The sequence below is a fragment of the Neofelis nebulosa genome, chromosome 9 (assembly GCF_028018385.1).
Source record: "Neofelis nebulosa isolate mNeoNeb1 chromosome 9, mNeoNeb1.pri, whole genome shotgun sequence".
Classification (NCBI taxonomy): domain Eukaryota; kingdom Metazoa; phylum Chordata; class Mammalia; order Carnivora; family Felidae; genus Neofelis; species Neofelis nebulosa.
The window spans coordinates 8,314,388-8,332,126 of NC_080790.1; the positions used below are offsets into that span (position 1 = coordinate 8,314,388).

Here is a 17,739-nt window from a genome sequence, read left to right on the forward strand (position 1 = left end):
CTCTAACACTTTAGAAGTAGCAGTTTAACATGCTAATTATCTAGAAATCACACTTTGTGCTCCCTTCATCAATAACAACAGTCAAAATTAAGAGGGTGGCACACAGGGAACTCTTCTTTCCCTTTATATATAAATGCATATGATGTACATATATAAGGTATGCTTTCCAGAATACCAGAGAACCAGATGATATTCGTGGATAAGATACAATCTTCTCCCCACTGGGCCCAGATGATGTAACTAACCATCCTGACACCTACTTTGATTTGAGAACTATGAAAGCTCAACAACACCTGTCCACACTCCCTTCACAAAAGGACCCAGAGTACCAGCTCACGTTTTTCTAGAATAGCACCACAAGTCCTAGTTTAAAGAGAGAGTTAACACTAAGAATGCAACTTTCTCGATTCTAGCAGGACCCTATTTGTTCAATGGGTCACTGACAGTGATGCTCTCTGTGAACAACTATGAACAAGAGAAAAACCACAGGTATACAGTAAAACTTGGATTGCAAGTAACTTGTTCTGCAAGATGCGCAAACATTTCTGATAAATTTTAACTTAACGAGCGAGCAGTGTCTTGCAATACTAGTAGTAGGTGAGGCTGAATGTCATGTGATCACAACTGAGCCAATGGTGTTCTCCCTGTATCTCTCTCTCTCTCTCTCTCTCTCTCTCTCTCTCTCTCACTGTGGGATTGTGGGTGATCATCTCCCATGCTCTGATGCTTGGTCTCAGACCATGGTGTTCGGCAAATTCAGTGATTTTTCAGAATGTTGGAAGGTGCCCACAACTGGCACTAGTATATTTTTTGTCACTTCAAAGCATCTATGGAGGGGCACCTGGGTGGCTCAGTCAGTGAAGTGTCCAAGTTCAGCTCATGATCTCACAGTTTGGGAGTTTGAGCCCCATATGGAGCTCTCTGTTCTCAGCATGGAGCCCACTTCAGATCCTATGTCTCCCTCTCTCTGCCCCTCCCCTGCTCGCTCTCTCAAAAATAAATAAAAACATTTTTAAAAATTTAAAACCAAACAGAACAAAGCACCTACGGACAGTCTTTTGCTGTTCCACACAAGAGTAAGCTTAGGAATGCTTTGCTTCATTCTAGGCCAGACTGCCTGCAGATACAGACCCTTTCCTCTGCTGCTTTACTGCCAGTTTCATGAAATACAGTATATGGCAAGAGTTTAATAATAATGGACTGTAGTCAACATCAGCGCAAGCTTACACAATGGCCCCCATGCAGAAAAAAGATTCCATTGAGCCAACAGACTGTAATGATTCCATTAGTGATAGTGAAAGTCATCCTACACAATAACGCTCCTCTCTCGTCTCCCTCCCACCAGCCACAAAGGCTTTCGAAGGTAGGTAAATACAGGTTAATCTATTTTTCTTTATATTTTGTATTTTCTTTATTATTTTGTATCATATTACAGTACTGCAATCATTTTTATATGAATACTTTTGGGTTTTGGAACAAATCATCCGAGTTTCCATTATTTCTTACAGGGAAATTCACTTTGATATACAAATGCTTCAGATTACAAGCATGTTTCTGCAACGAATTATGTTCACAAACCAAGGATTTACTGTATCAGCATCATAGCTACTTATCTTCGCTGAGTAAACTGGACTTAGAGCAGGGATATATGTGGTCTTTTCTTTCCAATCTAATCCAATCATCTAATGCAACATCCAATGTAGTGTTAACTTTTTCATTGTTGTAACTGTGATGCTCGTGAATCAACTTATGTCAAGGAATTCATACGGCCCCTAAAGTCTCATCTGTGACTTCAACTTTAAAGTTAGTTTGTAAACTTTAATTTATATGATTTACTCAAAACTATTTATAATGCATACTTCACAGGTGTCATCCCAAGAGATTCTGATATAACTGGACCACAGGGGTAGTGAGGCCTAAGTATCTGCATTTTTAAATAACAAACCTGAAATGAATTCTGATGCAGCTAGCTGACTTTGGTAATCACTGACAGAGTATGCTGATGGATGGTTACCCTAATCTAAAAGTAAACAAACCCACTCAAATTACTCTACTTTAAAATGTGCTAACTATAGAACAATATATAAGAAAACACACAAATATAATTATTCACTTAGACACATATCACATTTTTCTAGGCTTACACAGACAGTAACTGATAGCTAAGGTACTGCTTGGGAGATCAGTGGGCCTTCCTGATCAAGCCCCAGCTCTGAAAAATCCGCATTTTATATCCTTCCAAAACCTTTGAAGTGTGTGTGAAGTGTGCACCTGTGTCCCAGTCTTCAAATTTCAAAAGTCTGGTCACTAGGCTGTTAGCACGATGTCTGGCAAGACTTCCCTTAAAGCATCACCACCCCCGCCCCGCCCCCAGCCCCTTCCAGTCAGCCATCGAATTATTGTCATTTTACCTTAAGAAAGCTTTCTCTAACTTGGTTTCTTCCCTCCATTTTCAATGTCAGTACCTTAGTGACGTTAATGTCATTAAAGTCAACACATACTAGTCTCCTGCTGAAAGACTTCTATCTGAAGAACAAAATAGACACTCCTCTAGCATAGTGTACCCGGTCCTTTTCAACTTGGCTCGAAGTTTTCTCTCCAGTGTCAGCTTCTTCTCCCGGTCATACCCTCGCCCCATCCTAATCCAGCACGTTATAAACACATAATACGCAAGTAATGTTGACAACTCAGTGCCTCTACAAGTCAACATTTTGCCTACCACCGTCTTTCCCCTTATTATTTTGCCTGGAAAATTACTGATCTTCCCTTTTTGGAGACGTCTCTTGATGCCCTTCGGCAGAATTCTCCATGCTTTCCTTTGTTCCCCTCTAACACTCACTCATGCTTCTTATTATGAAAACATTTTTTTAAATAGTACTGTAACTCTCTGTTTGATTTCCTATCTCCTCCCTTAAATTATCAGTAAGGATACACTTCAGGCCCATGGAAATTATTGCCAAAGACTGCTTTGGAAAGGGAGCATTACAACTTTGAGTTCTGCTAGAAGTATAGTAGACTGCCCATTTCTTTACATCTCGCCCATACTATGTTTCTTAACCCCTACCAGGTTGGCAGTTTTAATTTAATTTCTTTGCTTAATAATCAACTTGATCTCGTTTTTGCATTTATGGTAGTGCTGCATCTGTATGCTCCTCAGTAATGTTTATATTGGGAAGAGGCGATCTTCTGTTTCTTAATGCCTTGCCTATATACAAAGACACTAACCCATCTTTCTTATACGTATTGCAAATATATGGTATTTTTAAAACTTACAAGGCTTTAGCTTTTGATTACTCAATCTCTAACTTTCTTCGCTTTTACTCCTAAGAAGTTCTCCGATCCAAGATCAGACACACATTCCCCTATTTTCTTCTACTTCATTGAATGGATTTATTTCTGACACTTCAAGTTGTCTATAGTTTTTTTCATTTTCCCCTAAATAAGCAGTCTGTTAACTTTCTAATGTTTAGAAATGGAAAAGAACAAAACTAATGATGACGTAAGAGCTCCCCCGACACTTAAGTTTTAACAGGGCTGGCAATGCTTTATTTCTCAAAACTGGGTAAATGAGCATTTGTTGTATTTTTGCTTTATACTTTTATGCGTGGCTTAAACACTGGATTTTTAAAGAAGACCTTGAAAAGGAAAATAATTAAAGAGAAATGCCCTCAGCAGAGACCAGCATTCTGTGTCCTGCTTTGGAACAAACTAAGGATCTCTCCAAACTATTTTGATCACAAATCAGTATTTTATTCACAAATTTCCTACTTTTCTAGCAAGGTTTTTTTTTTTTTTTTTTTTTAATCAAAATTATCAAGAAATCATTCCCCTGGAATAGCATTTCTACACATTCTGCCTTATAAGCTGTCAATTCATTTCTACTGTTATCACTGTGAGGCAACGAGGTATCACAGCAGAGGATGTGGGATCTGGAACTAGACCATCCGGATCTGAACTCATGGCTTTGCTGCGTATTAGGTGGGTGACCGCAGGTGCACAGTGCTTCTGTGCCTCAGCCTCCACATCTGTTAAGTGGAGACATTAACAGCTAAATCACAGGCTGGTTATAAGGATAAATAACTTATATAGTTAAAACTCACAGGAAGAGTGCCCGACATAAAATAGGCCCTCAAAAATACTATCTTACATAACAGTCGCTAACACTTACTTAACCATCAACTTAAAACACTTCACTACAGAGAAAAGGAAGTGCTGCAAAGACAGTGAAGAGGAGAATGAGAACCAAGAATGTCACAAAAGCCAAAAGAAAACAATGTAATGGTGTGGTCACTAACAAAGACAACTACTGAGGAAAAGTTAAAAAAAAAAAAAGGAGAGGTTAGATGTTTATGGGTATTATCTTTTAGTGTACACATAAATACGTACACACTTATATATGCATATTCGATGGTGTCTAACAAAGCCAAACATTCAAGAACGACGCCGTGCCAATTAGTTCAAATAAAGCTGGGCTGACACAAGGAGCTGTGGCGTCTACCAGAAGTGCCGTTCCTGATGTTGCTGAATGATCCTGTAACAGGTCTACCCTTTTACCTATAGGAAAGTTACAAATTTAGGAGCAGAATGTTAAAGGCCATCAAGGCCAATGCTCGACTCCCCTCCGGAGCCGTGCGGCTGTCAGACTACACACACGTGACAGGCTGAGGAGGCTGTTCTTCCACAGTGTCACCCAGCAGTCACTCGACTCAGGCACCAAGAGTGGTGACAAGGCACTTACTATTCTAGAGCAAGCCCAGCCTCCCAATTCTGGAAATCTCTGACTGCCTGATACCTTTCCCTTGCTGAGTTACAAACGTGCAACTCTGTTTGGTTCTTGTTCTAATAGGTCATCCACAGAAAAGTTCTTTAAATCTTTACTGCTGTTTATGATCTCCCATCCTTCCAAATCATTTCTTCACAAGATTAAGTATCTTTAGGCCTTAGGGTATCTGGGTGGCTCAGTCAGTTGAACGTCCGACTCTTGGTTTTGGCTCGGGTCATGATCTCGCAGTCAGAAGATCAAGCTCTGTTTTGGGCTCCACGCTGGGCATGGGGCCTACTTAGATCTCTCTCTCTCCCTCCCTCTCTCCCGCTCACATGTGCGCATGTGCACACTTACTCTAAGGAAAAAAAAAATCCTTAGTTCCTTCACTTGCTACACGTGTAACACTTTCAAATGACCCACTACCACCTCGGTTACTCTCTTCTGTATACCCCCCAGTTTGTGTATGCTACTCTTAAAACGTGACGCCCAAAATGAAATGGAAACTGGAGGGTGATTCACGTAAGACAGACACAGATACAATTCTATGAGTTAATGAAGCAATGGAGGCACAGATGTTAACAATGAAAATAATGCTGCAGATGCGTAATAAAGTACAAAATTGCATCCTAAATGTGCCCATCTCTATGCTTTCAGCTTCAAAGAGTATATATTAGATGAAAAATATTCACAAAATACCCTATACATTTTACAGTCACTTTTGATATTAGTTTCAGCTACATGCATAGTTGTGAGAGAAAGAAATCCCTATTACTTACTGTTGCTATGCAAAATGTATTAAAAAATCAGTGAAGAATGATTCGAAGGGCGGGGCCAGAACTAAAATAAAACAAAAAGCAACAAAAATAAAAAGTAAATGTGCCTCCAATAGACCATAATGTTGAACTGGAGGGAAGGGGATGACAAAGAAAGTATTTACCAGGAAGTGAACACGAAAACCGTTACGTAATTGAAAATATGCCCCACTTGGTCTGAAAAGTGCTTCATAAACGAATTCTGTATGTTATCACAAGTAGTGAAATCATTGACTTGTCAAATTGCACAGAAGAGTAAAATGTCTCAAAAGGATTGGAGTCCTTATTGTCCTGACTCTGAATTCATTTGCCCTTCTAGAGTCTCAATCAAAAAGAAAGACAATAATACCTATCTGTTCTACTCCACAGGAATATTTTAAAGTTCCAGTGACAGAATATACGGAAAGCTGAAATGAGTGAACAGATTATAGAAGCACTTGGGAAGCTGTAAAGCACGAGATATTGTAAGCTATTGAAATAGCACAGCATCTATGCATTAATAGTTCAATATTAATAACAGAAATTTAATTTTTAGATGTTTTGCACATGGCACACAGAATGACCTTCAGTGTCTGAATTCTTTGAGCTTCTTCAGCTTAATTACTATCATAATCGCTAATTTTATAGTATTTAATTTTCCCATACCTCACAGAAAAATTCAGCATTTTCACTGCTAAAACACCAATTCAACCTTGAAATACTAGTTTCAAGAAAAGTTTCACTTAAGAGGTCTGTGGTTAGAATGCAAAGGTCTCTGATAACACAGCCAGGGCACATCATTACTCATGCACTGAAGGCCCTGTGTCAGGGAACAAAAAGGATGCCCAAAACTGGATACCTGATCTCAGCGTATACTTTATCCTTTAGCTAACCAAATCTTCACATTCATTTCAATAAACAGCAATATTTACAAATGTCGTAGTAGCTAGTAAGCCAAGAAATGGTTATTCTGAATCAAGAATTAAATTACTATAATGTCGCCATATGAAAATGGTGCCATCAAAATGTTTTTTGCATTCATCATTACCTCTGGATTTACTTCCTAGTCCCAATTCTGCCTCAAATATAAGGCACACCCACTTTAACCATTAATTAATATCTGCATTTTTAAGGTTGATCTCTATTGCTCTTTAAATGAGAAACAAGTTATTATTCTAAACTTATAGATGTGAAATTAAAACTTAAGGAAGATTTTGATCCTACCTCCCAAGTTGTCTAACATAAAAGAGGTTTGCAATATTAAACACAATATGCGTACCTGACACTTATGGATCTGTGTGTACATCCTGTCTACTAAATCACTAAATCAGTCAATATGCTTACAAAATCTCAAAATATTATGGTTATATACATAAACATGACAAAAGTGAGTGCTTTATATATTTTAGGTTGAATTTAATATGTATGTGATTTAGTAAACAAATCTGTGTTACATTTAACTGAATCAATGAATAAGATATATACACTAAAATAGTTTCCAACATTTGGTAGTCCACAGTTCATTAAAATACCAGGCAAAGGTACATTACAATCAGGAAAATTTGTAGTTGAACACAAATAGTGAAATATTAAAAAAGACACTGTAATTTTTAACCACATTTTTATTCATTACCTTGGTTTGTTTGGGGCAAGCTGTCGACTCGGCCGTCTAATAGACTGGTTTTGTTGTATCTTCATGGAAGTTCTAGGAGATGACCGTGCAAAAGGGTCTGGAGCTGGAGGCTTTTTAGGTATCTTTTTCACCAACCGACTAACCCACTTTTGCTGCTCTTCTGTAGAATTTGCCAATAACAATAGGTTCTTGGCCGTCGAAATATCATAATAAACTAAAAAGAAATATTTGGAAAAAACTAATGTGTTTAAATGGACCTGAATGTAAAGAACATTGATGGAACAAGTAATTTACTATTTACCTTTGCAAGGTGCTATAATCTCCTCCTTTCTGTCCATGTGATCTTTATGACATTTAATGTGGCAGCGGCGGCACTCTAACGCAGGGGGGGGTTTGAACATATGCCATAAAGGCTTCATACAAGCCTCACAGTTGGTTGGGAAATGATAGAGGGTAGGAATGAACTCATGTCCCTTATGGCAAATATAATTTGACTTTTCTCCCACGGGCTCCACGGGAAATTCTTGTTCCTTCTTACTTTCTCCTTCATTGGCATACAGAATCTATAAATAGCAAAAAGAATGATGAATGATTTCCAAACAGTTTTATGTAGTAACAATTCTTACAGTGTAAATAAAATAAAAATTAGCCTAAATTATTCAATGAAAAGAAAATGACATTCAAACATTAGTAGGTTCCGTCTAATCAAAAGCTTATATGAGAAAAGCCTTCAGACAGTCACTTGGTTCCCTTTTCAGGAAAAAAATCTATCTTGTTCAAATGTGCCTCCTTATTTTATCCAGGAGATCTTACTGTGTTTCAGCAATTTTATCAGAAGAGGCCAAAAGGTAAATTTTCGCTTGATGGGTATCAGAAAGTTTTTCTGGGAGGGAGCGTTCAAGTCAATCCCCCCAAAGGGATGTGGCAATTATACAAAGTGATGCTCTACGATTCTCAAAAACTGACAACTGGGTGATAACTGCTAACATAGCTTTAATGGAAAGATTTGTATTTGGAGAGTTGAGGAAGAAAGAGGAAACGATGTATAATACACCCCAAATAAACATTACAAGTATCCAGAAAATAAGTGGCCAACTCTCCCACAGTACCCCAAGCACAATGGTTTTCACATAGAAGGAACTCAGTAATTGTGGGTTTGACTAATTTTAAAACAAAAGTAGAACAGGGAAGCATTTGGCTTCACTTTAAATTGGAAGTCAAAGGGCTACTGGGTGCAAAATTCAACTTCGCAAACAACTTTAACTTTATAGAGAGCTGAGCATAAAATCAGAAACAGAAGAGAAAGGGTATAGTTTAAAAATGTCGTAATGAGGGGCGCCTGGGTGACTCAGGTGAGCGTCCGGCTTCGGCTCAGGTCATGATCTCACGGTTCGTGAGTTCGACCCTCCCATCGGGCTCTGTGCTGACAGCTCAGAGCCCGGAGCCTGCTTCGGATTCTGTGTCTCCCTCTCTCTCTCTCTCTCTGCCCCTCCCCCACTTGCACTCTTCCTCTCTCTCAAAAAAATAAACATTAAGAAAAACTTAAAAACTAAAATAAAAATGTCGTAATGAACCTTGAACAAAAGGAAAGCAAAGGCCAGAAACAGGATATAAACATACTACAGACTTTACCAAGACAGAGAGGAATAAAGATGCATCCAAACAGAATAAGCATGAAAGACACAGAAGGCTGTTTACCTGAAATATCCTTGGAATTTCCTTAGCATCTGCTCTATATACATCTGTTTGTGTAACTGGTCGGACATGAAATAATTTGCTATAAAAGATTTTTAATAAAGGAATAAAATATTACTAAAGGATCAAATTACATTAGTTATCCTATACTTATGTCAGAAGTTAAAATGGACTACTTCGACCCACGTTAGAGGGTCATAGGATACCTTACTTCTATTAATTCAATCACTCCTTGAGATTTTGAGTATTTCCAGGAAGTCGGAAATTTTCTAATTAGTTTCAGAAAACATGTTTTAGCTAACTCTATACCCCAGACTTTCATCTCTATGAGGCAAATATGAGAAAATGTAACAACAGTACAGTAGGAGCTATACTATATATATTTATGTATAAATGGCACTAACTTGACAAAAAGGTCACATTTGTCTCATACACTTTACAAGAGAAAGTTTCTAAATATTCTAATAAGAACACTTACTCTATATCTAAAACCATGTAAGGATTAGATTGTTCTTTATCTTGTTCACTGTCATAGAAAAGAATCTTCTTACTGCTTACAATCACATACTGTTAAAGAGGGAGAGAAGGAATTAATGACTAAAGTTAATCTATGTATCACATTTATTTTCTTTGAAAACAAATTCTACAGCAACAAAAATCATGTAATACCTAAGTTAAATAACTAAACAGTTCTCATTATATCCTTAAAAGGTCTTCCTTAAAATAACAACAAATTTATAGTTTGCATATATATTTTTTAAATAAGCAAATTGGGAAGGATATTAATTCAAATATTTTTTAGACTGATTTAGCTTCAAAATTCAATAAGCACAGGTAGCCTTATTGCTATGGTCTGAATGTCTGTGTTCCCCCCAAATTTTTATGTTAAACCCTAACACCTAATGGAAGGGGCTTTGGAAGGTGAACAGGCCATAAGAGCAGAGCCCTCATGAATGGGATCAGTGCCCTTACAAAAGGGGCTCCAGAGAGATCCCTAGCCCCTTCCACCACGTGAGAACATAGCACGAAGTCTGCCCCTGGAAGACGGCCTTTACCAGAACCCAAATATCCTGATCTTGAGACTTCCAGCCCCCAAGAACTGTGAGAAATAAAGTTCCATTGTTCATACACTACCCAGTCTATTCTGTTACAGAAGCCTGAATAGACTAAGATATTTACCAGAAATGAACATAATACCAATAATCATAGTAACAGAGGAAAAGAAATAAATAAGCCTTTCTATCATAACCACAGTTGTTTTCCCACCGAAATAGCAAAACACTGAAGTCAATAGGCTTCTGTTTTCCTAGCATCAAAACCTGTTTTATTATTAACAGCACAGCACATTAATGATGAAAGGCTTTTTTCACAAAGATACATAAAATCACATCATTCCAAATCAAAGTCCAAAGTTTTATGCGTCTAAAAGTTCTAGTTCTATGTATCTTACAACTACAAAAGTAAAATGGCTAGAGCTAAACCAAAAGCAAAATAAAAGAACCATATTCAAAACTACCAAGTACCTTTTTAACCCATCCAAATTTCTTAGTGTTGTTTCGCACAGGCAATGAAAGCCATCCTTCTAGTCTTGATTCTATCAATAAGCACAAGATATGAGGATAAATAAAACAATTCTCCTAAGAAAATGAGAACTATAATGACATTTTAATAGAAAAGTCATAGAACAAATCAAATACGCCCCTCAGGATTTATCATTATATTATTATCTAGGCTGTAATAATGATGCAGGATCAGTATAAGCAAGTTATGAAATGCAAAACAAAATCTAGGTTATACCACACTGGAACTATATACGCTATAGTTTATATGGTCAAATGCCCCCCGCTGATTAAATTTGTGCATCTGCAAAGTTCAGCAGAAAAGCTGCCAAAAAAGAGAAGCAGTTCTCTATTCTCACTGATACAACTATATGAGAAATGTTTTCCTTTGGAAGAAGGCCTAATTATAGATTTACTGCATATATATCTTCTTTGAAGAGAAAATCTTTTAAGTTAATAATTACATGTTCAGAGAAAATGGATTTTTTAAATGGCTAAAATAAAATTAAATAAAGTTGTGTAAATTACAGATCAAATGTGGTTAATAAGTAGCAATATAACCAGAAGATTTCTAAATTCCAAAACAGCAAAATTGGTAAAATTCTAGTTCAACAAAGGAAACCGCCTGAATCCTTAGAATTTGTTTCAAAGGCATCTGATCAGTATCATTTAATGAAATAACTAGGGGCAAACCAGCATTTCTGGAGGTTATTCTAATAATCACCTACTGAACTGTACTAGATGCTTTCCATAAATTGCGTCACACGAGGACACAACTCTGACTCCAGTACCCATATATACTCTCTTACATCAACGACCTTCAGACTCTATAACAGAAATGCTGCCATTAAAAACAGCCCATATACAGGCGCCTGGGTGGCTCAGTCGGTTGAGTGTCCGACTTTGGCTCAGGTCATGATCTCACGGTTCGTGGGTTCAAGGGCCGCACTGGGCTCTGTGCTGACAGCTCAGAGCCTGGAGCCTGCTTCCGACTCTGTGTCTCCTTCTCTCTCTGCTCATCTCCACTCACGCTCACTCTCTGTCTCACGAATAAATAAACATTTATAAAAACAGCCCACATAACGTGAAATGTCTGGATGTGGTCCTACACCAACTTAAGGGACTTAATCAGATGATCTAACAATTTGAGGAAGACTGAAATGTACTGCTAAAATCTAAAACTTCAATACAATTACTTATGATTTATATTATATACTGTTTTATACCTGGGAAATGTGGCAACAATATAAAAAAACTATAGCTATTTCACTTTGCATTCAATTAGTGAGGGATTAAATTTTACCTCCTATTCAGCTGCTCATACACTAATTTCCCACGGCATTTACATTAGGCCTGCACTTATACTAACTTTGTGTTCAACATAGTGATTTTATGTTGTCCATTTAGTTTTTCACTTCAACTCTAAGTCCTTTCAGGACCGAGACTGGGCTGAACTGTCTCTTAAGGCTTAACACAATGTTGACCGGCTAAGCACTCAGTGAAAACCTATATACATCCTCGCAAACAGTCTACGTGCTTTTTTTGTGCTTGTCACGCTTGATATGCAACTTCAGGAAGAATTTCTTGTTGGACGAAAATGGACGAAACAGACGGTAAAACCATATGCTCTTTAATGATCTGAAGTTGACAAAATAAGTCTATCAAATATAGTAGCAATGCCATGTGACAGTACCTTTAAAAATTCTTTATTCATGCAGCACTTTCTTTTTAACGGAGACCAGAACAATTTGTTAGTGGGTAATTAGTCAATGTTACAAAAACTTTGCAGAAGGACTGAAATTAAGGGGAGGGTGACAAACCCCAAAGGGGAAAGATTTTCAGGATATCACCTGTACCATCAGGTTCCGATGAAATGGGTAAGTAAGGCAAAGATTCTTCTTCTGAGTCAGAATCAGAGTCAAGAAGCATATGAGAACTGGAAGGCTTAGTGGCAATATTGAGAGAAGTAGAGGAACGTTGGTAGGTGAATGACAGGGATTCCATAGTGCGTGACTGAGTGATATGAACTAAACATCCAGCATGAGAGGAAGTAAGAATGCAGAAAGAAGTTAAGAGAAAATAAAATGAAAACCTGAAAAGAGAGCTTCCTGTAATACATAAAGAGCTAACTTAAGCAAACATGTGGAATTTTCTTTTGCATTGTTTCGCAAACATTTTTGTCAAAAATCAATAAACACTGTAAGTTTAAACTGTCATTTGAATCCCCACTCCAAGGAGTAGGCTTTTCTTAAAGAAATGACAAACATTTTTCTCAAGAGCAGAATCAATCATAGGGCTTAAAACAATCAACTGCTTTATCTTTAAGACGAAGTCGTTTAATAAAAATAGCCTAAGAGCTGAAAAGAAATCCATACCTGGAAAGCCATCATCTGCCTCAGCATCCCCTGGTCCACTGCCTATACTGGAACTATCCAGACCAATGTGCAAGGCCTGGAGCTGGGACCGCAGCTGCTCAATGTCGCTATCTTTACTGTCCAGGGCCATCTGCAGTTCAATTCGAATCTGGCTCTCTTCAGCTATTTGCTACAAGAAATTAAATTACATCAAATTAATCTGATGCCATATACCTCATAACTTCCTTTAATTCAATTAACAATTATGAAGTAATAGAAATGTCCTATAACCAATAAAATATGTGCAGACACGAAAATAATTCTTCTTAAAAAGAAGTCTTGGAGGGGCGCCTGGGTGGCGCAGTCGGTTAAGCGTCCGACTTCAGCCAGGTCACGATCTCGCGGTCCGTGAGTTCGAGCCCCGCGTCAGGCTCTGGGCTGATGGCTCGGAGCCTGGAGCCTGTTTCCGATTCTGTGTCTCCCTCTCTCTCTGCCCCTCCCCCGTTCATGCTCTGTCTCTCTCTGTCCCAAAAATAAATAAAAAACGTTGGAAAAAAAAATTTAAAAAAAAAAAAAAAAAAAAAAAAAAAGAAGTCTTGGATCTAGAGTTCAGAAAGTATTCTTACAGCCTGCATTTCATTCAGTTCTTTCTGATACTTGATCATCTGCTGGGTCAATTTTTCACGTTCAGATTTAAGCTCCATATGTAGCTTTCTATTCTCTTTCTCTTTTCTCCGCACATCAGTGTCACTACCACGCTTGACAGGTTCTTTTCGATTCATGATCTCGGCCAACTTGTTCACAGCCTTAAAAACATAAACATAAGTATGTAATAAAATACATCGATGCTTCTTGATAACTTACCAATAGCAAGTTGTATGACCACTAATAATCTCCTTCCCTATACACACAGGGCGACAGAGAAACACTGTCTATATTAAGTAACGCACCCTCCATTACTCGTTACCCTTCTCCAACCTACATTTGTTTCTCACGCTCGTGTTCTCTAAGAAATATAATTTAAAATGTTTAAATCACACCAGGTTTGATCTCATGTCACTTTCTATTACTGTGAGTTTTTAGTTCCTAGAGAGACTTTTACGAGGCAGATCCACTTTCACCCTGGAGGACGAGAATGCTGCAGTGGCACCACATTAACAAAATACAGTGTGTTCGACCAGAGAACTAAGCATGTGGGACCCACAAAGATTCACGCAGCATGTACAACCGTAAATGTTGCCAGAAGGACGCTCAAATGTTTACTCTCCCTAGTTTCTTAAAAGCAGAAAAACTTACCAGATTACAATAAAAAATTAGGAGGGAGTGTGATTCCATATGGAAAAATTAAGGAAACCGTAAGTAAACACTGAATTGGACAAAGCTAACCACATCTAGCTTCTTCCAATCTGGCAAAAAGCAGGTCATTGTGATTGGTTCACAAATACTGATTCATTCAATGACTGCTACAGCCAATCTGTAATGCTGGAAGTAAAATGTAAAAGAGAGAAGAAACTGAAAGAATTCAAAATCACATTTAGACTTTATTACACATACTTGAGTTTTCAGTGTTCTCTCTGTTAATAGTTGCTTCTCAAATTGTGCTTTAATAGCGGCTGCACTTATCTCCTCATCTTTCAACCGCGATAGCTCTGAAATATGGAAAAACGCAAAAATTCTATTAATAATTACAACGACTGACAAAACATTAGGCATATTTAAAATATAAACCTTATTCTTTGTTCATACATACGTTCTTGGGCATCTTTTAACTTGTTATTTAATTCTTCTTTCTCATTTGCGAGATTGGCAACATCACTAGTTAGTGTCCTGTTAGTTTCTTCAAGCTAAGAACGAAAGCGGAAAGAAAATCCTATCACAATTTACAAAATCTAAGTTATAAAGCAATAATTCAAAATGAAAATATCCTAGAATGTTGCTAAAATTCTTATTTTTCTAAGTACATCTATATCTATGCTTCGTGGCTTTGCGGAACCTTATCGAAATTCACCCTTGGTGGAAACTTCACTGACTGTGATAGACTTCATATGCACCCCAGGAAGCAAAAACATTGCCCTTCTCTCAAAAATCCTTAGTGGTATTTTTTTTTTTTTTTCAACTTTTTTTTTTTTTTTTAAATTTACTTTTGGGACAGAGAGAGACAGAGCATGAACGGGGGAGGGGCAGAGAGAGAGGGAGACACAGAATCGGAAACAGGCTCCAGGCTCCGAGCCATCGGCCCAGAGCCTGACGCGGGGCTCGAACTCACGGACCGCGAGATCGTGACCTGGCTGAAGTCGGACGCTTAACCGACTGCGCCACCCAGGCGCCCCCTTAGTGGTATTTTTAATGAGAAAAACATTTAATAAACTAAAAACAAACAAATTCCCTAACAGATCTCTGCGTTTCATCATGCAGAGTAAACAAATTTTTAACTGTAGTATTTCCTCCAGGACATTTTAAAACGAAATAAAATTTTACTAAAGACGCTGACATCCTTTTTTATTCTCTCCAAATCCTATTCCTATTCTTCCTTCCCCAAAGAAATTTTATTGTGAATTCTATGCTCATCCTTCCCATCAATGATTATATCCTTTTATTACAAACACATAACATACAGCGTGGTTTTATGTGATTTTAAATTGTCCATAAACAGCATCACACTGTATCTTTCTGTAATTGCTTTCACTGGAGATCATACTAAGAATTAAATTGTTGGGATGCCTGGGTGGCTCAGCGTTTAAGCATCCGACCTTCGACTTCGGCTCAGGCATGATCTTGTGGTTTGTGGGATGGAGCCCTGTGTTGGGCTCTGTGCCGAGAGCACAGAGCCTGCTTGAGATTCTCTCTCTCTCTTTCTGCCCCCCACTCTGTTCTGCTCAAGCATGTGTCCTTTCTCTCTCTCCAAATAAGTAAACTTAAAAAAAGAATTAAACTGTTGATGTATAAAGATCTAATTAAATCATTTTAAGTGATACAGCAGTCCCATCTTCTACCACATATCATTTATCCATTCATTCCTCTATTGAGAAGACTGACTGCCAAGACATTTGAATTTCTTGCTATTACAAACATTTATGCTGCTACAAAAACTGTACCTGAATTTCTCTACCATATTTATCTTAACATCAGCTTTCTTTGGATTAGATGAATATTTAATTTTTCATATTTAGAATACATAATATTTAAATTGCCACATTATACACTATACTATACCATACTAAATCTATACTCCTCACAGCTTTAAATAAGAACGTCATTTCCCACACACCCTTCAAACGCTTGAAATGAGATACTGAATTCTGCCATCGTAATGGATACGAAATGGTATTTCAAAGTTGTTTTAGCTAGCCTTTCTTAAAGAGTATTTAGGTTAAGTATCTGCTTATGTTTTTAGGGTTTTCTCTTTTGGCCAATTTTTCTTTTGGATTGTTTAACTTCTTCTCACTGAGCTCGAGAGCGCCACATGTGTTCTAGACACAAATCCCGTTTAATAAAAACATTACAAGTATCTTCTCCCTGCAGTTTGTGGTCTTCTGCTACAGTAAGTTCTGGATTTTGTTCTGTTTAAAGTTTTTCTTTTTCATCTTTAGATCTTTAAGATAGCTAGAATTTATTCTTGTTATGTTGTAAAAGGCAAGGATCTAACTTCACTCCTTCCCACACAAGAAGAGTCATCCCAAACCTTTCATTGTATCTGTATCCTTTCCCACCGACGTGTCTGTCGACACTGCTCTCACAGACCAAGGTCTTTACGTGCGAGGGTCTACTTCTGGCCTCCCTACTTACTTCCACTGAACGGGAATAAGCGTCCCTGGCTCCGATGCCACACTTTCTAATCGATGTACCATTTTAATGACCCGGATAACTGATAAAACAAATTCAACTACTTGATGTTTTCCTTCTCTTTGAAACTCTCATTATAATTTTTTTTTCAAGTTACACAGGACTACCTTCATGGTAGTTTCAAGATTCTTCTGAACTAAGATTTGTTTAGCAAGAAAAGAATGGTTTCTACTGTTTTCTGCTTTTGCCTTTTCCCTTTCCCTTTAGTCCTTTCACTCCGAATTTACCAACAGGCAGAGCCATTGCAAGTAGTTCTTTTTTTGAGCCTCTTTCTGCCAAACGACACTGAGAAGCTAGTGGTTAACTGGATAAAACGTCCCAAAGCCAGAATATACAGCTTTTCATTTCTGTCTGCAGTACTTTCCTAGCACTTCTAAGTAACATTTGTGATACAGTTATTTAATTAAGATCAAAAAAGGACTAAAAAACTTTACTTACAGATGCAATTGTAGCATCTTTTTCAGTGAGTTCCTGTTTGTGTCTAGCCATCATCTCTTTGATCTCAAGCTCTTTCATGATTTTCTCTTTTTCCAAATCAGAATATTGCTCTTCAGCAATTGAACGAGCCAGCTGCTCAGAATCTGCTTTGGTCAAGGTGATCTCCAGCTGAGCAGCCAAGGAGTCCCTACATTTTAATGATACATGATTTTAGTGTTCAATTTTCACTAGGAAGTCCAAGTTTCTAATACACTTCATCGACAAATTCTTACTGAGGGCACAGCAGGTACTGTTCTAGGAGCTGAGTGCCCAGTTATCAACAAAAGAGAGAAGAATCTCCTTCTGTACCTTTCGTCCTCGAATTCCTGTTTCTTCTGCTGTAATTCTTTACAAAGTTTGGTCTTTTCTTCACATTCTTCTTTAAGTTCTCTCACCTGTGTTTTATAGAGAGTCTAAACAGCAAAATAGAACAGAAGAGACATGTCACTGCCATTATCACCATCAGCAGGAACATTATTTCTACATTCAAGGTCTATCCACACAAAAAGTCAAGCTGAACACAAATATGTTCCTGAACACTGAGTAATGTTGGGCCTCCGAGCAAACTAATAGTTTAATGGGCTTTTCTAGTCATCAACCAAGTAACTAATACAAGTTCTGC

The 17,739-nt window shown here is 37.7% G+C and overlaps 1 protein-coding gene across 5 annotated transcripts in view; it reads right to left on the bottom strand.

The window, feature by feature from the left end:
• ROCK2 (Rho associated coiled-coil containing protein kinase 2) overlaps positions 1-17,739 on the bottom strand; it is a 135,313-nt gene that overhangs the window by 1,950 nt on the left and 115,624 nt on the right. For 2 of the 5 annotated variants that reach the window (XM_058682542.1, XM_058682544.1), the window contains exons 21-33: positions 17,427-17,530; positions 17,079-17,265; positions 14,548-14,641; positions 14,352-14,446; positions 13,424-13,603; positions 12,819-12,987; positions 12,294-12,470; positions 10,408-10,478; positions 9,363-9,451; positions 8,888-8,966; positions 7,491-7,752; positions 7,190-7,403; positions 5,542-5,602 (exon numbers count right to left, since the gene is read on the bottom strand). In XM_058682542.1, coding sequence (XP_058538525.1) covers positions 5,569-5,602; positions 7,190-7,403; positions 7,491-7,752; positions 8,888-8,966; positions 9,363-9,451; positions 10,408-10,478; positions 12,294-12,470; positions 12,819-12,987; positions 13,424-13,603; positions 14,352-14,446; positions 14,548-14,641; positions 17,079-17,265; positions 17,427-17,530 — 1,755 coding nt within the window. In that variant the 3' untranslated portion in view covers positions 5,542-5,568. The remainder of the gene's footprint in view (positions 1-5,541; positions 5,603-7,189; positions 7,404-7,490; positions 7,753-8,887; positions 8,967-9,362; positions 9,452-10,407; positions 10,479-12,293; positions 12,471-12,818; positions 12,988-13,423; positions 13,604-14,351; positions 14,447-14,547; positions 14,642-17,078; positions 17,266-17,426; positions 17,531-17,739) is intronic. The other 3 variants (XM_058682541.1, XM_058682545.1, XM_058682546.1) reach the window with 2 other exon arrangements.